This window comes from Carcharodon carcharias, chromosome 10 (assembly GCF_017639515.1).
Source record: "Carcharodon carcharias isolate sCarCar2 chromosome 10, sCarCar2.pri, whole genome shotgun sequence".
Lineage (NCBI taxonomy): Eukaryota > Metazoa > Chordata > Chondrichthyes > Lamniformes > Lamnidae > Carcharodon > Carcharodon carcharias.
Genome location: NC_054476.1, coordinates 153,922,779 through 153,946,673, shown reverse-complemented (window position 1 = coordinate 153,946,673; position 23,895 = coordinate 153,922,779). Strand labels below are relative to the sequence as shown.

Genomic DNA, 23,895 nt, shown 5'->3' with positions numbered 1-23,895 from the left:
TAGCTTTGGCACTGTAAAATAACATAAATCGTAAGAATTGAAAGGATGAATTTGAATCAGTCATTAATGTTACAGTGGAGAGATACCTGAACATTTGGTGGTGCTTCCTGAGCTGACTCCTTTGTTCAAGATAATGCATATCAAAAAAAAACAAAAGATAAATAAAGATAGATAGATGAATGGCCGTGAGATCTGACAGAATTAATTTAAAATCAAAATTCTGCAATGTAATTGATAGTTTAACTACACTTCAATCAATTGCTATTTAAAATTCAATAAAGAAAATGAATCTCAAAGACATTTTAAAATAGTTCCTACATTTTGTTCTTAGAAATATTGGGATATCTATTTGTAGAATGTGGGTTAGGGATTCTTTTCTTGCAATTTAATGCAATGCAAATGGAACCTAAGCCAAATGCACTCACTGTCGGTTTTTCAATAGCAAGGGGTAGAATCTGAATAACCGGTACTGCCTCCAAGGCAGTGTAACAACATGAAAGCTGCCTACTGCATAGCAAAGCATCTGTAATCCTGCACTTCCTGAAATAAATGCTGGAGCATCATTCAACTCTTGTGGCAGATGGTTCCAGCAAATCAAATAAATCCTCAAGAGCTGACAGATTAAACCTCGACATTCAGACACATTCAAAATGCAAGCTTCTGATCCCTTACACTATTTAGGTCAGATAACTTTAACTCTTTCAAAGTCACAGGGCTAGCAGATCAAATATTGGCTTCAATTAATAATTTGGAAAGATCAGATTTAAATGCCGCAAAGTAAAATTACATGTAGATTTTTATTTCCCAATACATGGAGTTTATAATTTATATTAACATTAATTAACATCTGAATTCAAAATTCTTTGCCTCCAATTTATTTTTATTCATCCGTGGGATGAATCACCATCACTAGAGAAAAAGTATTGAGCAAACTATTGGGATTAAAGGTTGACAAATCCCCAGGACCTGATGACCTACTTCCCAGGGTCTTAAAGGAAGTAACATTGCTGTTACTATTAAACCATCAAGGCTCATTGTCCAGGACATCCCTAAGACTGATAAAAGGAGTACAGGGAAAGGAGGTGCTAATTCAATGAAATGCCACGCACACACCCGCACTCCCAACTGGGACACTGGACAATGGCCAGCAATGGATTAGTCCACTCCCTAACAAAGGGGTCACTGAGGCCAACCATAGCACCCTAACCAGCAACCATACCAACATGAGCTAATTGAATAGAGACCAGAAATTGAACTTGCAACCTTCCTGGTTTTGTACATGGAAACATAAGAAATAGGAGCAGGAGTAGGCCACACCAGCCCCTCAATCCTGCTCTGCCATTTTATCAAATCATGCCAGATCTGCCCCAATTCTACTTTCCCACCATATATCCATACATACGAACATACCTCTCAGTATCTACCCTGTCAAGAACTTTAAGAATTTTATTCATTTTAATGAGAACACCTCTCATTCTTCTAAACTCCAGAGAGTGTAGGTCCATTCTACTCAATGTCTCCACGTAAGACATCCCTCTCATTCCATGAAGCAATCTAGTGAACCTTCGTTGCAGCCCTTCTAAGACACAAATATATCCTTCTTTTGGTGAGGAGACCAAATTTAGACACAGTACTCCAGGTGTGGTCTCACCAAAGCTCTATATAATTGATTACGGTCTTACTCTTATATTCCAACCCCTTTGCAATAAAGATTAACCAGTGCTAGTAAGGCACAGCCTCTCCTTTACTTAACCAACAGAGCTATTGCACCAGTATAACCTGAAACTGTGAAGGCAATGGAGATTATTTTTAAAGCAAAAGAATAATGTAATTACAATCCAGATTCTACAGCAATGTTTGGAAACCTGCTGTCAAGCAGAGGATTATAAAGCATAGCAATGATGAACTTCACTGCCTTCTGGCTGGATCTCTTACAGGAAGGGTTAATTTTAGAGTATCAAGTACAGCAATACCAGAAAGTATAACAGGAGGCTGCAACATGCAACCTTAGAAATTAAATGTGAATGTCAAATTCTGTTCATATCACATGGACAGTAATCCTTTGCACTGACCTACATATCTAACTAATGATGCCCCTGTTTACAGGAGAAAATCAAATATTGGCTTCAATTAGTAATTTGGAAAGATCAGATTTAAATGCCGCAATGTAAATTGATATGTAAATTTTTGTTTCCCAATACAATTAACAATAATTAACATCTGAATTCAAAATTCTTTGCCTCCAATTCTTTTTGTATTCATCCATGGGATGAATCACCATCACTAGAGAAAAAGTATTGAGCAAACTATTGGGATTAAAGGGTGACAAGTCCCCAGGACCTGATGGCCTACATCCCAGGGTCTTAAAGGAAGTGGCAGTGGATGCATTGGCTAAAATATTCCAAAATTCCCTGGAATCTGCAAAGGTTCCAGTGGATTGGGAAAATGCTAATATAATGCCCTTATTCAAAAAGGGGAGGAGGGAGAAAGTAGGAAGCTATAGACCAGTTAGTTTAACATCTGTCTTTGGGAAATTGTTGGAATCCAATATTAAGGAAGTAGTATTAGGGCATTTGGAAAGTCAAAATGCAACTCATCAGAGTCAGCATGGTTTTATGATGGGTAAATTGTGTTTGACTAATTTGCTAGGGCTCTTTGAAGATGTGATAAGCAAAGTGGATAATGGGAATCCTGTAGATGTAGTATATCTGGACTTCCAGAAGGCCTTTGATAAGGTGCCGCACAAAAGATCAACACACAAGATAAGATCACACAGAGCTAGGGGTAATATTATTAGCTTGGATAGAAGATTGGCTAACCAACAGAAAGCAGAGAGTCAGGATAAATGGGTCTTTTTCTGGATGGCAAGCTGTAACTAGTGGGGTGCCACAGGGTTCGGTCCTTGGGCCCCAACTATTTACAATCTATATTAATGACTTGGATTCAGGGATAGAAAGTACTATAGCTAAATTTGCAGATGACACCAAAATAGGTGGGAAAGTAAGTTGCAATGAAGAAATAAGAAATTTACAAATGGATATGAACAGGTTAGGTGAATGGGCCAAAATTTGGCAGATGGAGTTTAATGTGGATAAGTGTAAGGTTATCCATTTTGGTCGGAAGAATAAAAAGGCGACTTATTATTTAAATGGAGAGAAACTTCAGAATGCTTCAACGCAGAGGGATCTGGGTGTCCTTGTACATAAATCGTTGAAAGCTAATATGCAGCTACAGCAGGTAATAAGGAAGGCAAGTGGAATTTTGGCATTTATTGCTAAAGGAATAGAGTATAAAAATAGGGAAGTGTTGCAACTGTAGAAGGCATTGATGAGACTGCACCTGGAGTACTGTGCACAGTTTTGGTCCCCTTACTTGAGGATGGATGTAGTTGCATTGGAGGCCATTCAGAGGAGGTTCACTAGATTGATTCCAGAGATGCAGGGCTTGTCTTATGAGGAGAGATTGAGCAGTGTAGGTCTATACTTGCTACAGTTTAGAAGGATGAGAGGAGATCTAATTGAAGTATATAAGATGCTAAAAGGGATAGACAAAGTACACGTGGAGCGGATGTTTCCCCTTGTGAAGCATTTTGGAAAGAGAGGCCATAGTTTTAGGCTAAGGGGTGGCAGATTTAAATCAGAGATAAGGAGGAATTAATTTCCTCAAAGGGTCGTGAATCTGTGGAATTCACTACCTCAGAGTGCAATGAATGCCTGGATGGTGAATAAATTTAAGGAGGAGATAGACAGATTTTTAATTAGTAACAGGTTGAAAGGTTATGGGGAGAGAGCGGGAAATTGGAGTTGAGGCCGAAATGAGATCAGCCGTAATCATATTGAATGGCGGGGCAGGCTTGAGGGGCTGAATTGCCTACTCCTGCTCCTAGTTCTTATGTTCTTATGGGATATGGCCATTACAAGTAGGGCCAGCATTTATTGCCCATCCCTAATTGCTCTTGAGAAGCTGTGGTAAGCTGCATTCTTGAACCACTGCAGTCCATGTAGGGTAGATATACCTACAGCGCTGCTACGTGGCGAGTTCCAGGACCTTGACTAGTGACAATAAAGGAATGGCAATGTATTTCAAATCAGAATGGTGTCTGACTTGGAGGGGAGCTTGCAGGAGGTGCTGTTCCAAGGCACCTGCTGTCCTTGTTCTCCTAGGTGGTAAAGGTTGCGGGTTTAGAAGGTGCTGTCAAAGGAGCCTCAGCGAGTTGTTGCAGTGCATTTTGTATATGGTACACATTGCTACCACTGTGCAACGAAAACGTTGAAGGTGTGGATGGGAAGCTGATCAAATGAGCTGCTTTGTCCTGGATGGTATCGAGTTTCTTGTGTGTTGTTGGAGCTGCACTCATCCAGGCAATTGGAAATATTATACTGTTGACTTGAGTCATGTAGATGGTGGACAGTTCGAGGAATCAGGAGGTGAATTACTTGCCACAGAATTCCCAGCCTCTGACCTGCTATTGTAGCCACAGTATCTATATGGCTGGTCCAGTTTAGTTTCTGGTCAATGGTGCCCGCAGGATGTTGATTTTATTTTTCTTTCATGTTGTTATAGTGTAGCTTTGTTGCCTATTTGTAATAGAGTTGATCTGCAGACACTTTCTAAGTGGAAACATTAGGTTTATTTACAATACAGCCAGTAGCAACTACACATGTATATTCAACACCATCTCTACCTCTACACTGACTGTGGAGGTAGCCCATGCTACTAACACATTGGTTTCCACAGATCATGTGATCTTTACATCACAGGATTATTCTTAAAGGTGCAGTCCAACATTTAACAAAAGCATAATTACTACATTCCTCCCACTTTAACTTTGCTGTACATATTGTATTTACAAGTATATTTATCTCATGACATTATAATATTTACAGGTCATGAAATTTACAAGTTCAGTCTTTCAGGTGGTTTTCCTGGTTTGTGTGGAACGTCGCATTCCACAACTTCAGATTCTTTTTTAGGAACCATGTTGTCTGGAATTGCATGAACATCAGGCACCTCAGTGGGCACTTGCATTTCAGTGTCTCCCATTCTGATAGAGACATCAGACATGTCAGATCTTGGTTGAGCATCTTCAACAGGAAACATTGGTCCAGTAATGGTTACAGGTGGTACCATATCTTGTTGAGATATCTCTCTTTTTCCTAAATGGTCCACATGCTTATGGGTGATCTGGCCCTCCACTTCCATGTGGGATGATAATGATCCGGTCACTGAACTTACTTTACCCGGTAACCACTTCAGTCTTCCACCGAAATTCTTTACATATACTGATTCTCCAACAGTAAATTGTCTCTCACAACTATGCAAGTCATGTGCAGCTTTTTGGTTTCCTTGACTCTTCTCTACCTGCCCCTCCAAATTTGGAAGTCTTGTCCTAAGACGGCATCTCATCAACAATTCTGCAGGTGTTGCTCCTGACATCGTGTGGGGGTTGTCCTGTTGTGAAAAAGGAAGCGTGCAAGCTTGTTCTCCAACGAATCACCTGTTAGCTTCTTCATATTTGTCTACAGCATCTAGAATTCTTTCCAGATAAGGCCTTGGAATCACTTGTACCTCATTGATTTTATCTTCAGCATCATCATCCAGCAAACCATTGTGAGGGACTGGAATAATATCAAAGTAGGTACAGTTCAATAATTTGTTTATTGCCTCCTTCGAGGGTTTATAGGTGAAACCAGCCACCATTTTATTGTTTTTTCAGAACCTTCTTCCTCTTTGTTTTCTTTCTACTACAGAATTTAGTCTCATCCTTCATTTTGACTTCACTGTCGGTCAGACTTCTCTCAGGTGAAATCTCAATTTGTCTTAGTTCAGTAGCTGAGTCTCCCAAAACTTCATTATCTGCTCGCCTCTTGGAAAGCTCTCCAACTTTTGCTTTCAAAGCCTCTTTGACTTTATTTAGTTGATTCTTCAGCTTTTCTGTCTCTTTTTTGTATTTGTTGGCTGCCTCCTGGAAACTTGAACATTGATGTGTCTTCTCTGCCAACTGGTTCTTCAGTTTGTTCAGAGAAGTGCTGAATTCTTTCTATTTCTCTTTGTACTTTTCCAGAGGCACAAACTTTGACCTGAGGGAATCTTGTTGTGTGTGAAGGTTTTTCAACAGGTTTTCCTTTTCCTTGCGAAGGTTACTCACCTCCTCTTGAACTCTGTCATTCAGCAGAGTCTCCTTGAGTTTCTCCTGTTGTTCTTCCATGTTTCTGTTTGAGATGGACTGCATTTCTTCTGGCTGTTGAGTCTCTATACACTCCTTTTTCATCCTGTTGCGGTCCTTGGACTCTCCAGGCTCTTTCTGCCATACTTTGCTTTGTTTCTTTTTCAAGATATGAACTCTTCCAGTTTCCTTTTGAAATCTCATTGGCCAATCAAGGTTGATTTCCCTTAACCAGTTTCACCCTAGAAGGCTTGGTCCTCTGCCACTCTATACCATCACTGATAGCTATGCCAATTGGTTTCTATAGTGGACAGTTACTCTGCTGATACCTCTTACTTGGATTTCTTCGCCTGTGTACATTTTCAACTTGGCAGATGTTTGTTCCAAATTTAATTGATGTTCACCGTTATTTAAATATCTGAAAGTGTGTTCTCCAATTACAGTAGTGGAAGCTCCTGTGTCTACTTCCATTTACTTATAATGTAACAAATATTCGCACTGTCTTCCCAACTTTCATGTTAAACGATGAATCAATGTCAGAATTTGTTGTTTCAGGCTCTTCTACACTGTAGAGCTCATTAGGCTTCTTCTGTTGTTTCCAAGCCACAGCCTGGTTAAAATCCCTCTTTGCACTGTCTCATTATATGTCCACTTCTGTGACAAAAGTAACATTCTACTTTTTTTAAACTGCCAATCGCTTCCACATTAATTAAAGTTGTCCTTCGATTTAGCTGCTAAATTATTTCTTCTTATTTTTCAGTTAGTGGGGGCTGTTTCCCGTTTCGTGGCAGAGTCTGGCTTTGTCGCGCCTCTTTCGGCTGACTGTTCCCATTTGGAGTACGGTGCCATCTTGCGCCCCTTGTATTGCTTGTGAATCTCTTACAGCATTTTCCATGACCAGCGCTATTTCTAATGCCTTCTTAAAATCCAGATTCGCTTCAGCCAGCAATCTTCTCTGAATGGTTCCTTCTTTCACATCACACTCTAAACGATCTCTCAGCATGTTGGTTAGATTCTCACCAAACTTGCAATTCTGTTCATTGCTTTAAATTTACCAGGTATCTAGCAGTTGTCTCAGCCAGGCCTCTATTTTGCAAATTGAACGGGAATCTCTGCATCATTACTGAGGGCTTGGGTTGAAAATGTCACTTCACGAGGTCCACCAACTCTTCAAAGTTCTTTGAATCTGGGGCACTAGGGGCCATCAAACTTTGAATCAAACTGTAGGTTTTTCTCCCATAAGTACTCAAGAGGATTGCTCAACTCTTCTCTTCCCCCATAATTTTGTTCACTTGAAAGAAGAATTCTAAAATCTGAGACCAATTGTCTGTGGCTGGCTGAAAGGGATCGATTCTACCAAACTGTGGCATTTTGGGTGAGTATATCTTCTGTTATTTTAAACGGATGTTGAAACTCAAAATTATTGGGTGAGGTACAGAACCAATACTGATTTACCTTTATTTATTCTCATTTAGCCTCATCGTTTGTTATAGTGTAGCCTTGTCACATATTTGTAATAGTGTTGACCTGCAGACAACTTTGTAATGTGGTGGGGTTTGAACCCATATTCCCAGAGTATTAGCCTGGGCCTCTGAAATGTTAGCCCAGTGACAATACCACCACACCACCATCTCCCCTAAATGGTGTGAATTCAGCAATGGTAATGAAAACTTTAGGTTTATTTATAATACAGCCAGCAGCAACTACAATGCATTTTCAACTCCATCTTTATCTCTACACTGACTGTGCAGGTAGCCCGCGCTGCTAATACATTGGTTTCCACAGATCATGTGATCTTACATCACAGGACTATTCTTAAAGATACAATCCAACATATAACAAAACCATAATTACTACACATGAGACATGGGTGTCGCTGGCAAGGCCAGCATTTGTTTCCCATCTCTGATTGCCCTTGAACCAAGTGGCTTACTAGACCATTTCGGAATCAACCATATTGCTGTGGATTTGGAGTCACATGTAGGCCAGACCGGTAAAGGAAAGCAGATTGCATTTCCTAAAGGACATTAATGAACCACACTTTTACAACAATCGATGATAGTTTCGTGGTCACCATTACTGAAGCTGACTTTATGGGCAGAATTTTGCCCTTGGTGGGGGCGCTTGGCGGGGACGGGCAGGGGCGGCCAAGAAGCCGACCGCCGCCCACGATCGGCACCGCGCCATGATTTTACGTGGACGGGCCGATTGAGAAGGCCCGCCCAGCGTGGAACGTGAGCGGCAGCACTGAGCGCTGCCTTTGCGGTGGGGGGGGGGGGGGGGGGGGGGGGGGGGGGGGGGGGGGGGGCGGAGGGGGGAGAGCAAGTGGGCCTAGTGCGAACTTCACGCATGCGTGCGAAAGAGCGCTTCAGTATCCCTGAGACATGGAGCTGCCTCAGGGGGATGAAGCGCTGTTTAAACAAAAAAATAAAGAAAATAAAAATGTCATAAAACATGTACCCTCATGAGCAAGGACATGTTTTTAATTCAAGTGTTAAATTTAAATTTTATTTTTATTTGCTTTAGGAAACCTCATCCCACCTGCTTGGCCTTTTCACCTGCCCGTCAACTGTTAGGTTGAATGGGCAGTGAAAAATTCAGGACAATTGCTTACTTAATGGCCTTTTAATTGTTGGTGGGTGTGTGTCCAGCTCTGGCATGCGCCCAACAACCTGTCTATCACAAGAGTGCATGTTGACATCGGCAGTTGTCAACGTACTTTATTTCACACTTGGGTGTATCAGGCCCGCACCCACAAACCAAGCGTAATTTTCTGGCCTATATTCCAGATTAAATTAAATTTAAATTCCACCAGCTGCTGTGATGGGATTTGAACCCATATTCCCAGAGCATTAGCCTGGGCCTCTGAAGTTAGCCCAATGACCATACCACTACACCACAATCTCCCCTAAATGGTGTGAATTCAACAATGGTAATGCTGTTGAGCATCAAGAGTAGATGGTTAGATTCTCTCTTGTTATAGATGGCCATTGCCTGGTATTTGCATGGTACGAATGTTACTTTTCAGTTATCGTAAGCTCGCATGTTATCCAAATCATGCCAAATGAGGCTATGGATTCCTTCATTATTTAAGGATTTGAGATCACCATGTGAGAATGGCAAGCCAAGGAAAAACAAGAACTTGTATTAATATGTTAAAACATCCAAAGGTGCTTCACAGGAGCGCAATCAAAGATTGACACTGAGCCACGTAATGAGGTATTAGGAAAGAAATTGGTGAAAGAGGGAGATTTTGAGCATCTTAATGGAGGGAAGAGAGGTGAAGAGATGGGAAGGTTTGGAGAGGAAATTCCAGAGGTTAGGGCCTAGATGGTTAAAGGTAAAGTGGGTTGAATAAGATCACAACCTGAAGTTAAGGCAGCGCATTGGTATAATGCAATGGAATGGGCGATATAAGCAGTAAAGTACCTTCTTTGGAATTTGCCAGAGATAATCGCCCAGGTTATCACAAGTTACTGTGAACCATTATTACCCATGACAGTACATTATGTGCACTAGTTACCATGAAAGTAATGCATACAGATGCACAGTTAGCGAGCCTTGTAATCCTAAGACATTATCAAAGTGTTTCAGAATTCAGACTCTGGTATTTTGGTGTACATTGTCCCCTATTCCTTTAGCTCTAATGCTCAGCCCCAGTCTACCACCCTCAACAAGTGTTAATGGTCCTTGACTAAAGGTCAGCTGAATGCTGAATCAGTGTGGTTGGGCCCCCGTGTGTGAGAAGAATTGTGCGTAGGACCAGCAGTATTTGATAGACAGGTTTTATATATAACTGCACAGTCAGATGTTTGACGAGGGGAGAAGTGAATGGTTTTCAAGCTGTGTTCTCCCTCTCCTCCTGTCCCTTTGCTCCACCACTGCAAGTGAAGACTTCAGCTGTTCCTCTATCTTTCCTGAAACCCAACCCCCATCAGCTTCTGCCTTGCTACTTCTCTCCTGATCATTACAAACCTCTTTGACTTAAATACCTTCTTGGCTATGCTTTTAATTCTCACTCCTAACTCTGCTATGCTCAGTCAGCATAAATTTGACCACTGTGAAGCCTCTTGGGATTAACTATGATAGAGGAAATATATAAATGCAAATTGTTGTTAGATTTCTATCTTTTAAAAATAGCCTGAAATGCAATACTGGGACTGCAGTACTTTATCAATGTTGTTTGCTCAGCAATTATGGAGGGTTTATTGAAACATAGTGTTTGATTAATATTCTTTCCTTTTCTTTATGTATCACTCTCTTAGATTTGTAAATTGCCTTCCACCATTTGACTCCCTGGGTCTTGATGTTTCTGCTGCTGAAATGTTGGGCAGACAACTTGCTCCCAGACCACAGCCAACATTTCTGTATACTTAACCACCAGGTGGTGTAAGGGACTTCAAAGGCAAAATTTTTGCCTGATTCCTCCCCCACCCCCACCTCCCCCCAACTTGTCATGGCCCCAAGGACAAATGGAGCAAAGTGGAGACTAAATGTACATTGTCCCCTATTCCTTTAGCTCTAATGCTCAGCCCCAGTCTACCACCCTCAACAAGTGTTAATGGTCCTTGACTAAAGGTCAGCTGAATGCTGAATCAGTGTGGTTGGGCCCCTGTGTGTGAGAAGAATTGTGCGTAGGACCAGCAGTATTTGATAGACAGGTTTTATATACAACTGCACAGTCAGATGTTTGACGAGGGGAGAAGTAAATGGTTTTCAAGCTGTGAATTGCCTGACACTTTTCTCATTACAAAATCACTTTTGTCCTAAACACACTAATTCCTTTGGATGCTATTGACATGAAGAAAGAGGGAGAGTGGGAGAGAGCATCAGGTTAGTTGGGTCTCAGGGAGCTAAAATAAGGTAGTTAAAATAAATTAATGTTAAAATTAACTGGGGGAAGTGGACAGGTGAAGAAATCATCATGACGTTTCCATAAAAATAAATCTGTGTTCCAAACACAGTGATGCCAGCTTTTCCAATCACTTTTCTTTATGAATTTCATGATATTAGCTGGATTTCTCCAGGGCAAACTGTGGTGTGCCGAAACACTGTCAGTACATCAAGGTACCTCAACAATATGAAGAACAGGCTAAATTTCCAGTTCAGAAATAACTATTTTGCCCATGGTTTTCATTTCGACAGATATAATAAAAATGGACTCGACCTGAATCGGAATTTTCCTGACCCGTTTGAAGAGAATCGTGTTGAACGACAGCTTGAAACCCAAGCCATGATGGATTGGATCCAGAGCGAGCCCTTTGTACTTTCTGCAACTTTCCACGGTGGAGCAGTGCTGGCCAACTATCCATATGACAACAGGAAGCCAGGTCAGAGTGCAGAATAATAACCTCAAACCTACATGAGCTGCTCCCCCTCCCCCATCCCAATCATTTCATTAAGGTCTCAGCAGAGCTGACATTTTAACTTGCTGTTCCTGTCATGACCTCTGTCAGCTGGCTATAGAATTAAGAAAGCCTATCTGGGGAAAAAAGAACAAATGACATCCTTCTTACTCACTGGTGAGGTAATGTTGATGGTGAGTGAAAGGGTGTGGACAGCGGCAACATGGATAGTTCCAACACATAAGTTGTTAAATTACAAGAAGGCATTCATTGGACATGAGCTGGTTTTCACTGAAGAACAGGGAATACAATTCAGATATTTAAAATGTTGAGAAGCAAGAAGGATGTTGGTGTAAGTGGGTAATTTGTCTACGAGTTTAAGTCCAAGACAGTAAAGGCTGGAACAGTTCCTTCCTGAACAGACAGAATAGTAATAAGTGAAACAGACTCTCCAAGAAAGCAATTTTTCCTAAATTGATCAAGTCCTTCAAAAAAGAACTGAATAATTATTTGGTTGGGAAGGGGATTGAAGGGTATAGTGATAGGACTGAGGTGACCATGTTACCCCTCAGAACATCATGACTACTGTACCTCTGCCTTAGGTTCCCAGAAAGTTTCTCATTATATTGGTAAGGCTAATTGTTCTAATAATTACATTATATTACACCTTGCTCTTTTGACTAATGATATAATATTTGCTATCTTTAAGCCTTCCAAATTATGGATTTCTAAAAGCTTATTGACCAGTGTAGAGCTTTCTCATTTTGTTCTAGGGTCTATTCCATGATATCCAGACACCTTGTAGACTTATAAAGCCTTTGAGATTGTGCTTTACTGATTGATATATATCAGTGAAGTGGATTCTTGAACCAGGATGATTGGATCTAGAGTTTGGCCACAGTGTGAAAATATGAAGAATTTTTGGAGGACGGCATTAGATAAAAGAGTTATCTGGAAACTTTTATGGTCAAGATAACATTGCAATGATACCTTAAGAGATAACCTGTTACCCTATTTTGTTTGTACTTCAGCCTTTTAAGAAAAGTGGACCATCAGAATCTCCCGTGTCCACTAGTAGTTGAGGTCACCTTCTATGGAAGTATAGCAGTTAAGTTGAAGCCATGTTTAATATTGACTGGCCTTTCATCAGGCTCATGTGTGAAGGAAGCTCAGGTTGACCCTACAAGTCTTGTATAAAACACACGGGCCGGAATTTTTCGCTCATCAGTCGGGTGTGTGCCCAACCTGAACGAGCGTAAAATGATGCACGATGACGTTGGGCGAGCATCCCAACCTCGCGCGATATTTCGGTTGGCAGGGGCATGAGAGGGTCAGCAGAGTGCCCGCCAACAATTAAAAGGCTTATTAAGGCTATTGAAGTAACAATAAAGTTAAATTTTTCACTGCCCGTCCAATCTCACGGTAGGCGGTTAGGCGAAAATGCCAAGCGGCCTTTGGATTTTTTAGTAAGCCTCACCCAAGGGCGGGATGAGGTTTCCAACAGCAAATAAAAATTAAATAAAAATGTTTAAATTTCATTCATAGCATGTCCCTGCTCATGTGACCGAGGGGACATGTCCTTTGACATTTTAAAATTCTTTATTTTTAACTTTTAAAATCTTCAGCTCCCTGAGGCAACTCTGTGTGCACGTGCCAAGTTCCACGCTTGCCCTCTGGGCAGGGCTTAATTGGACCGCCAGCGGGAAATCGCGGTCATGGCCTGATCGTGGGTGGTGGTCGGCTTCCCGATCGCTCCCGCTCCCCCCCCCACCCCACCCCCCCTAACTGTGCCTGCCCGACGAGCCCAAAATCCTGGCCTTGGGATCCTTAAAAATTCCATCAGCCTCATGCCATAAATTCACTGGAAGACAGCCCAGCAATGGAAGATAGCATCACGCTGGCAACCACTGGAAGGAGGAAATTAAACTCTAGTCGGGTGGGACACTTTTTACAACAACAATCAAGTTGTCAAATTTAGCTCTTAGAAACTGGGTGCACTGCAAAGTGGAAAAGGGCAGAGAAGGTTAAGGAGGGATTTAATAGAGATGTTCAAAATCATGAAGGGTTTTGATAGAGTAAATAAAGGAAAAATTGTTTCCAATGGCAGAATGGTTGGTAACCAGAGGACACAGATTTAAGGTAATTAGCAGAAGGACCAGAGGTAGGAATGAAGAGAATTTCTTTTTAAAACAGCAAAATGTTGCAATCTGGAATGGATTGCCTGAAAGGGTGGTGGAAGCAGATTCAATAATGATCATTTTCAAAAGGGAATTAGATGAAAATGGCTGCGGGGCTACAGGGTAAAGGTGGGAAATGGAACTAATTGAATAGCTCTTTCAAAGAGACACAATGGGCCTCCTCTTCTGTATCATTCTAGGATTCTATGACATTAGGGTAATTTCAGATATCCATTGCTCAAATCAAATATAAGCCAAGTCAAAAAACTGATTTACATTTTTTTAAACTGATCGTAGATACGTTTTCAAATGCAACCTACAGCATGGCACCAGATGATGACATTCTGAGATACATTTCAAAAGTTTACTCTACAACCCATGCCAACATGTTTACAGGAAACCACTGCGGCTTGACATTTGCCGATGGGATTGTAAATGGAGCAGAGTGGTACGCAGTGAAAGGTAAGAATACTGTCTTTTACAGGTAGGATGAATTGAAATAGGGTTCCAGCTCCGTTTTCATGGTTCTTGGTGTGGTATTGATTGGCATCCAAGGTGAAAAACAGTAAACTTAACATAGGTCTGATTCTGCAATCAGATTCAGTGCCATTGTGAAGTTGCATTCTTCCAAGGATAGGTTCATCTAAAACCAACTTGGAAGTAATGTTCAGGGTTCAGCAGCAGGTTTAATTATTTACCCATTTCTGTGGCTGCTTTGTTGTTATTAGGGTTCCCAATCACTAATTCCATTGCCATGTCCTTGTATTGTACTGTGGCACTGCTATTTGAACAAGAGCAAATAATAAAATTCCCTAAGCAGAGCCAGCAACAGAACTGGACAACTCCATTCAACTCACCCTGGCAGAGCCAGCTACTGATTGTGGATTATGGAAGTGGTGGGATCCACCAGGACAAAGCAGACTTGGGATCTGAGCATGAGAGCCTGCATCTGAAGCCTAGTATTGAATGACCTTGAAACTCATCAATCTCGCTGTGTAAATCGCACCTGGCTGGCAGCTGAAGCTGCTTACAATTAGTAAGTTATTCCGCTCTCCTTTGCCTTGTACTGCATTGGGAGTATGCATCCATCTGTCCAACTTTGGATAATCACTGTCAACAGGTAATAGGATCAAGGCTTTAAGAAAAAAGGTCAGCGTTGAATTTGGCAGTGTGGGATGACTTCCTCCCTGTATTTAAATAACAGAATTTGAAATGCCTATTTTTATAAAGGATGGATTTATGATTTTGTTCTTTATAAAGCACAGGAAGAATCTTGTCCCATTTTGTTCATACTCTAGACAGCTTTTCAAACCTGGAAGAAGAAACTTTCAAAGAGGGAAAGTTCTGTTGGCTGGATAAATGGGCGATTTGGGATTTAGATGGAGACCAGATGCTTTTCTCGGAAACTGAATTCTGGATATTTGAAATTCTGTCATTTGCTACATCCTTCCAATTTGATGTTTAAATCTCACCCCACAAACTGTTCCAAACCTATGGCAACTGCTCAGAGCTGAACATAAATAATTGATTTGTCAAGTTACTTTGGCCTAGCTGTCTACAAAGAAAGTCCTAAAAACTCACAAGTACCAAAGAGAGGATTGTGTACCATTTGCCTTCCAGGCTTGGCTCATCACTGGATCACTGAAACATTCTTGATCCTTAGTCTTTGTCTTAACAAGTTTCCTTTACTTAATCATTTTCTATAAAATCCTGAATAAACTCCCTCAACTTTCTGCCTCTTGTAAATCAAGTGCAAAGAGAATATCTTGCTTGTAGGACTGTCAAAGCTGGCTTAAATCACACACTGGAGCAAGACCATGGACAACCAGAGACTCTGACTGTGGGAAGTGCCTGGCCTTTTCCCAGCACTGCCCACACAGAGTTATATAGTGAAAGGGTAGTGGTGTGTGAGACTGACCACTGTAGCCTAAGATGGGTGATGGTAACTGCCCCGTGGTAGAGATGTGTCATTCTATTCCATAGTGTATAGTTAATGCCCTACAACCATGGGTAACATCAATTAAAAATTTCTGTTGTGTACTCTTCAATTGCTAAAAGCATGAGTCATTCAGACCAGGATGGCCACAGATCTACAACCCTAATCAATGCTGAACCTTCACCAGGATACTAATTGAGGAGCTACAATTGCCACAACATTCCTGGCCTGGGGAAAGGAAGTAACAGGAAGGGTAGTAGATAATGTTCACCCCGGGATTGGGCTCAGCTGTAGCACCTCCTGCAGTCAAATAGCCCAGTGACTCTCATTACCTTGGCTCACAGTTGCTTGGCTAAGTGGTTGCCTGTGTCCACTGAATTGCAGCCCTTCAGGAGGAAAGGAGTGAGAGGCGAGAAGGAAATAACAGTTTAAAAGCAAAAATCTGATGCACTTTTCCCTTTGTCTCACAGGTGGGATGCAGGATTATAATTACGTATGGGGTCGATGTCTGGACATAACACTCGAGCTCACCTGTTGTAAATACCCACAAGCTGATCAACTACCACAACTCTGGAATGATAATAAGGCAGCAATGCTAGAATTTATGAGGCTAATACATCTGGGTAAATGATTTCTGTCTGCCAAGTCACTTTAATCCAAAATAAGGTCATTCAAAGAGGCAAGGTGGGCCAAATGGCCTCCTTCTGTGCTATAAGATTTTATGATTTTAAGCTATGCTGTAAGATGACAGCAGGTTTTTAAAGAGTTGTGGTTCATGTCCCCAAAGGGGAGTCGTGAACCCTAGTGTGCATGAGGGGACCTTTCACAAGGTAAGTTCAAAAGGTCCCCCTCATGTCCTGTAAGAAAGGTTAGGCTGCCCCTTCACCCCCACCAATCCCTGATGTCATCTCATGCCACCGATGCCAAATTATGCCACCCCACCCACCCCCTGTGTCCCTCATCTGTATGTCAATCATAGGGGGCATGAGGAGACATGGGAGGTGTCTCTCAGCCAATCATCCATAATGAGCCCACATATCTATCAGAATAACAGAACACCTGCGCTCCAGAGGAAACATTTTTTGATTGACAGCTCAGGCTCTTTGATCTCTGCCGTCAATTTCAATTTCACAATGTTTATTGACATAAGTCAAGTTACTTCAAGTGTTTGGGTGGCTTGTGGCTTTTGAAACTTCAAAGGGCCTAAATGGTTCATGCTTTTATTAGCTTGCTGTCCAGACTTTGTTTCATTGGAGAAAGTGATTAATGGAGTACATTTTTTCAAAGCTTTTTTTAATACATTCCACTTCGCACTGTGGTGTTCATTAATTCTATAGAGTGAGTCAATCGGCATGGAAGTGCCAGAGCCTGCCATACAGGGCATGAGGGGCCTGAGGGGGTGGGTGGAAGGGCAGAGCCTGCAATAAGGGCAATTACGGGACATAGGGGGTGGATGAGGGGGCATGAGGTGGCATGGATAGAGCATGGGGAGTGTTGGAGAGTGAAGGGGCGTAAGGGGTGAGGGCTCGAGGGGCCTTTGTGTTTTTTATTTCACTGCAATAAAGTCCCACCCAGCAGCCCTGGTGGCTGCCTCCGCACTTCTCCCCAGGTCAGCTGGCCTGACTCCAGCTCGCACCTGGCCCCAGCAATGAAGATCCTGCCTTGTCGGGCACTTCCTCCCAAGGCAGGAGGGCCGAGCCAGGAATTTTGCCAACTCCACCTACTTGCCCCGAGGGTGAAAATCCAGGCCCCGGTATCATGCAATGTTCAGTCAACAGATTTCGTTGCGCAATGGCATGCTACCCCATTGCTGGCACTGATTTGCAAGTAGTGAAAGGTTTTGCACGGTGACATGACATTTAGACCTCTGCTTCGGTGTTATACACTCAAATTTTGATTTTCTATATCCTCGTTTACATTCAAGCTGTTGTGCAAACAACCGACTAGTTATTGGGCATGAAAATTGAGTCAATGGAAAAGATCTTTATACCATTTATATTTTTATACAATCTATATTTTTGCTTGCAAGGAAGAAATTGGATGAGGGTACTTGTCTGATGTCATCATTGTCAAGTGTCAATCTTTTTCTGTTGACTTCTCACTTATGCCTAGCAGCACCGTTTCATTCAGATGAAGTAGGCACTGAAAATAGTTTAAACGCGTCCACAGGCTCTACAAAATGGTTGGCAGTATAAAATGTTTTTCATCATTTCACCAGGAAATATTGCCTGTTACTCGTCAAGTTAATTTTGGACCCATTGACAATTTGGTATGAAAGAACTTGCATTTCTCTATCTATGAAGGGTGCTTTACTTACAACTAATTATTTTTGAAGTTCCAAATATGGCTGTCAATTTACACATTGTAAAGTCCCACAACAGCAATGATACCATTATCTCTCAAGTTCTCCGCCAAGTTACATATCATCCTGGCTTGGGGTACATACAGAGTATTGCCATTCCTTCATTGTCCATTGTCCCTAATGCCATTATGGGAGCAGCACCATAACAAAAACTGCAGCAACTGAAGGAGGTGTTTCATGAACCAATGTCTCAGGACATATGCCTTCTGAAGGGCAATTAGGAATGGGCAATAAAGGCTGGCCAAGCCAGTGACTCCCACATCCCATGAACAATTTTTTTTTTAAATTTCAAATGAGGTGTAACTCCCAGGTCCACCCGCCCTCTCAGACAGATGGAAAAGATCTCAGAGCACTATTCAAAGAAGAATAGGATAGTTCTCCCAGCACCCTTGCTATTTATGGGGAATTCCTGTGTGCAAATTGGCTGTCAAGTTTCCTGCTTTATAACAATGCTTCAAAAGTATTTAGTTGTCTGCTTTGGAACATCCTGAGGATGTGAAAGGTGCTATGTAAATGCTCATCTTTCTTTAAACTGGGGGTGGGCAGTAAATCTAGTTGCATAGTCTTAAACAAATTTTAAGCACCATCTGTTTAACTGCTTTTGATGATGATAGTACAGGAAGAAATGTTGATCGGGACTACAGGAAAACAGACAGAAGGTTCCTCTGTTTAATATCTCACTTGAAGGACATTACCTCTGACATTGATATGTTTTCTCTGTACTCCATTGAAGTGTCAGCCTGGATTATGTGCTCAAGTACTGAAGTGGGTTAAAACCCAGAACCTTGTGAGAATGTTGCCAACTGGCCCAAGCTGATGCTAGAGTGTGGATTCTCTGATCCTGTACTCCCAGCAGGAGTTTCAAAAAAACACGGGTCAGGGAGACTGTCACAACACTGCTGTGCCAGTTCTGCAAACCATGTATGAGAATGGGTTCACCGAATTTACAGTTTTGTTCATTGACAGGGAATGTGGTATTCCATGTAAAATCCCACAAATACTTCCACTTTATGTAAAAGACGGACAGCCGTGTTTTGTGCAGTCTACTATTTGAATTTCTCAACTGTTCATGAAAAGCCCCAGAAAATGCAAGTTTCTGACCCAGGGCCATGACCAATCATTTGTCCTACTAACCGGCAAATGAAGCTCGCGTGCATATATGGCAGTAGGATAATCAAGATCACTGCTTTTCATATTCACAGTGCAGTGATGGTATTGTAAATGCATTGATTAAATTGTGAGAAGGCAAAGCTTTGCAGTGTGTTCTTTAGTGAAGTTGCAATCTTTTGGCTGGGTCTTCAGATGTCCCATAGATTAAAGCCTTGTGCACACAGACAGCCACCACTTATTCTGCTGAATTCCAGAATCTGCGCTTTAAAAATAATCCCAATATCAGAGTTTTCAGACATCAGTCATCTTACTAACACCAGACTTTGATAAAAATCAGCGATGTATCACCTCACATCCTCTGTAATTCTTCTGTTCAGACTTGCCGTGTGTGGCTTGTTATCTGTGGCTTGAGGCAAAGTTTTATTTATCCAAGAATGACATTAAAAACAATTGGTATGTGAATGGGATGTTAAAAGAACAAATATTGCAGTGACGATTAAAATGTTGTTATTTATTGGAATGATCTTCTCCAATCCCACTTTAAGGCAAATGATGTCACAATATAAGAGGAAGGAAGTCCTGTTGCAATTGTACAGGGCATTGGTGAGACCACACATGGAGTAATTGTGTGGTTCTGGTCTCCCTACCAAAGGGGGATACACTTGGAAATGGTGCAACAAAAGGTTCACTAGATTGATTTCTGGGATGAAAGGGTTGCCCTCTGAGGATAGATTGAGTAGAATGAACCTATGTTTGGTGCAAGGTAGAAGAATGAGACATGATCTCATTGAAATGTATGCAGTGCTTAGAGGAATTGTCAGGGTAGATGCTGAGAGGCTGTTTCTCCTCACTGGAGAGGTTAGAATTATGGATCATTGTCTCAAGATAAGGAGATGGCCATTTAGAACTGAGATAAGAGAAATTGTTTCACTCAGAAGGTTATGCATCTTTGGAATTTTCTGCTGCAGAGGCCTGAGGTACTCAATTGTCGAGTATATTCAAGACTAAGATCAATAGATTTTTAAACATGAACGGAATCAAGAGATATGGGAATAGGGCAGGAAAGTGGAATTAAGGTAGAGGATCAGCCATGTCTTAGTGAATGGCAAAGCAGGCTCTAGAGGCTGTATGGCCTGCTCCTGCTCCTATTTCTAATGTTTTTATATCCCTATTCACTCCACTATCAGAAGCCAAACCTCCAGTTGTATGCTCCAGTTCTCCAAAGCCCTTGCCCTCTCTTCCACTTTCCTTCTTTCAAAAACATCATTAGAATCTATCTGTTTTAAGGGTTCATTCACCCAACTTAAAATTAACCTTCCTCCTGCTGACCAACTCTTTCTTCCTCTTGTTGAACTCTCCTCCACAGGAGCAATACCAATCATTGTGGTTGTTCTTACAAATGATGTGCTGTACATCACTAATCTTATCAAAGTCTAGTGACAGGAAGATGACTGAGGTAATGACTGTCTGCATGAACAGATTTTTCATCTCTCTAGAATGTTAAAGCCCAGCCAGCAATCTATAGGGCCCAGCTTTAGGGCTGTGGTAAGTCAACAGATTCTGAGTGAGTTAAAATCAGAGCTGTAATACAGTGTTGCAGAATGGTGTACTTCAAAGCTTTGCCTTTTCACAAATGGATCCAACAGATCATAAAGGCCATCACTGCACTTCGAACCTGTGAAGCAAATATTTTGATCATTCTGCTGTGCAGACACTTCTTTGTAAAATAGCCAAGGTCATGTGTTTGTTGAGTATTGATGTTTTATTAATACCTAGCTGTTATACAATGGGAGTTACAGGCACAACAGCTGAGAGCTCCACAAGTCATCAGCCAACACCCTAGACATGAATGAGTCATGTGTGAGATGCGTGATGGTGACACAGATGCAATGCACTTACAGCAAATGAGTGCTTTGTGTCACACCTGCCGCCAGGTTCTTGCTGAAGAATAGTTGGGGAAGGTCTTTGAGCTGTGATTGTTGTAACAGGCTGACAGAAGCTATGGTGCCGCCTCTGGGACAAATAGGAATAACACATGCTCCTGTCATACTGGGTTCCAGAGATTATGGTGCCCCCCTCTGTGAAGGGGACAAAATTAACAGGCATTACTGTCACCTCATTATCAACTTAAAGATCCTGCCTGCAGGAGGAATGCAGACATCAATTACATGTTTAAAGCTATTACGCCAGTAAAGGTTTGTACACAAACCTCTTAATAGTCAATACATAATGCTCTCTAGTTAAAATCTAATTTTCATTTTTTCATAAGAATTTGAGGACTAATTTTTTGACCCTACCCTCCCCTTGCCCTCCAATTTTTCCTGAAACATGCTGAATCTGTTAAATTTATGAAAGACGATTTATGTCGGCTGGTGTTACAGGTGGAAAAAGACTAATTCCTCAAAGATAAATTATTGGCCCTTTGTATCTTTGGTGAATGTGGCAGGTATTAAAGGACAAGTCCTCGATGAAAATGGCAATCCCATTGACGGCGCTGAGATCCAGGTTGAGGGCAGAGATAATATTCTTCCTTTTACCTCTACACAAAATGGTGAATATTACAGGATCCTTCTTCCAGGAAACTACAATATTAAGGTACAAGTCAAAGGGCTAATTGTTACCTATCCCCTATTTCACAGGAGCAAATGTACTCATATAGCATTGGACACAGGAAGGGAAACAGCATTATGGCCAAATCAGCAGTGTTTGGGACTCACTCATTGGGTGGAACTTAATCCATCCAGTTGCAGTGGGAAGCATGGCTTCAAGGCCCACTTAATCATAGGAGAGGCTGTGTGTCCGCCTCCCAGTGGTGGGAAAACCTCCCGCAATTAAGTCAGAGGTGGGAGGCAGCTAATGCGAGAAACCCTTCCGCTCACGATGGGTGTCAGTTAAGCTCATTAATGAGCCAATCGACACCATTTATCCTTAAGCCCGCCAGAATTTAATGGTAGCTCAGGGAGTTGTATAGCTTTCCCGTGCCTCCTGAAATCCGCTAAGCGAATCCTATTGGGTTTGCCAGTGGCCTACTGAGATCCAGTTCTCTCATTTTCAGGCACTCTGTGCCCAGTCGGGGTACCTGGCATCAAGAAGGGAGGAAGCCACTAAAAGCCACTCGCTTGCCCTTGTTTCTGACGCCCCCCCCCCCGCCCCTCCTCTCTCATGAACCCCTCCCCATGACCCCCATCCTGCCCTCACTCACCTGAGACCCAGATCCAATGATGATCCTTGATGAAGCCCCTGCAGCACCATCAGCTGCCAGTGGCACCACTGGCAATGGAAAGCTGTCAGCCCATGATTGGCTGGCAGCTCTTGGTAGGTGGGTTTCCGCCGCTGGGATCCTAAAGCACAGAGAAGGCCCGATGCTGGCCAGTTATGTACCTGAGGGGACTTAATTTGGTCTGGCCTCCCCGATGGAAGCGACACAGGTTTCCCGCTGGTTCTGGTGCATTACTTTCTGATTTTAGAAATAACTGCCACATGTTCCCAGAATGTAAAATGGCACCATAGCAGGACAGTGGAAGTCACACAATGTCACAACCTCACCAAGTTTTGGGGACACTGAAATAAATTACACTTCTTAACTAATTGGCAAAATCTGACAACATTTTTGTTGCCTCAGAAACTGCAGCAAGTTTCACTTATAAAAAAATAGAGGGAAATACGTAACATGCAGAAAGATTTACTGGAAAACACCGCACAATATGCAGAGAAGCACCCGTGTTATATACAGGGAAATGCTGTGTAAAATAAAGGCAATCACTGACATATACAGAGAAATACATATGCAGAGAAACACTACAAAATATAGGGAATCACTGTAATATACAGAGAGACATTGTGTAATATGTTCCTTGGTTTGAGACCTTTAATCCAGGCTTTGCCTCTCTGGGTCAATATTGTGAGTGTGTCTAGGGAGGAAGTAATATTACTATACATACAAAGATGACTGTCTTTCAATCTATTGTTGAAACACTTAAAGATTCCCTTCATGTGCTTACTTAAACAGAAGTTTTATGATTTTGTTGTGAAGAACTTTGGGATGTTTTCCTTTGCTATAAGCGTTATATGAAAACATGGAATTGACCACTCTGGCTCAAACCATGGTCTTCCAAGATGGCTGCCATTAATATAAACACCAGTTGTTACGCTCAGCACAAAGAAGAAACATTTTCAGTTGCTCACATTCTACTTCTTTACAATTGCAGGTTTCTGCCATAGGTTATGAGGCCCAGGTAAAGAATGTGCTTCTGCACAACAACAGGCAAAATTATACAGCCATGACTCTAGACTGGACACTGAAGAAGAGACCGTGCAAACCAGACTTTAGCCACCACAATCACTCTGCATTAGAGGAGTTTCTGAACTGCACCGCTTTGAAGTACCCAGGCCTCACGCATCTGTACACTGTGGGCAAATCCACTCAAGGCAAGAAATTCAACTATCTGCTTTTGCAACATCCTATGGTGTCCATGTACAGGGAATGGGAGTTGGTGGGGGTCTGACTCCTTGACGGCCCCCCCCCCCCCAGTGTGTATGCATTGTAAAATTGCAGGAGTGCTGCTTGCAATTATCCAGCACATTGCATTCAGTGATGGAGAGTTTTGGTTGATGTGCTTACAGTATTTTGATACGTACTGGTGTTAGGTGAAGACCAGGAAAATGTATACAGACTGGAGCATGAACAGGTGCTAGATGGGAATGGTGTTTCTGTCCAGTCACAGAGAGTCCAAAGTGACCCATTATACCATTTAACTATTTCTTTGATAATTCTGTAATGTCTGACTCCTCCACCAGAA

The 23,895-nt window shown here is 41.9% G+C and overlaps 1 protein-coding gene across 1 annotated transcript in view; it reads left to right on the top strand.

Moving 5' to 3' along the window:
• Positions 1-23,895, top strand: part of LOC121282904 (carboxypeptidase M-like) — a 105,410-nt gene that overhangs the window by 57,218 nt on the left and 24,297 nt on the right. The window contains exons 6-10 of the mRNA XM_041196713.1: positions 11,312-11,496; positions 13,986-14,150; positions 16,095-16,247; positions 21,543-21,712; positions 23,305-23,524. Of these exons, the coding sequence (XP_041052647.1) occupies positions 11,312-11,496; positions 13,986-14,150; positions 16,095-16,247; positions 21,543-21,712; positions 23,305-23,524 (893 nt within the window). The remainder of the gene's footprint in view (positions 1-11,311; positions 11,497-13,985; positions 14,151-16,094; positions 16,248-21,542; positions 21,713-23,304; positions 23,525-23,895) is intronic.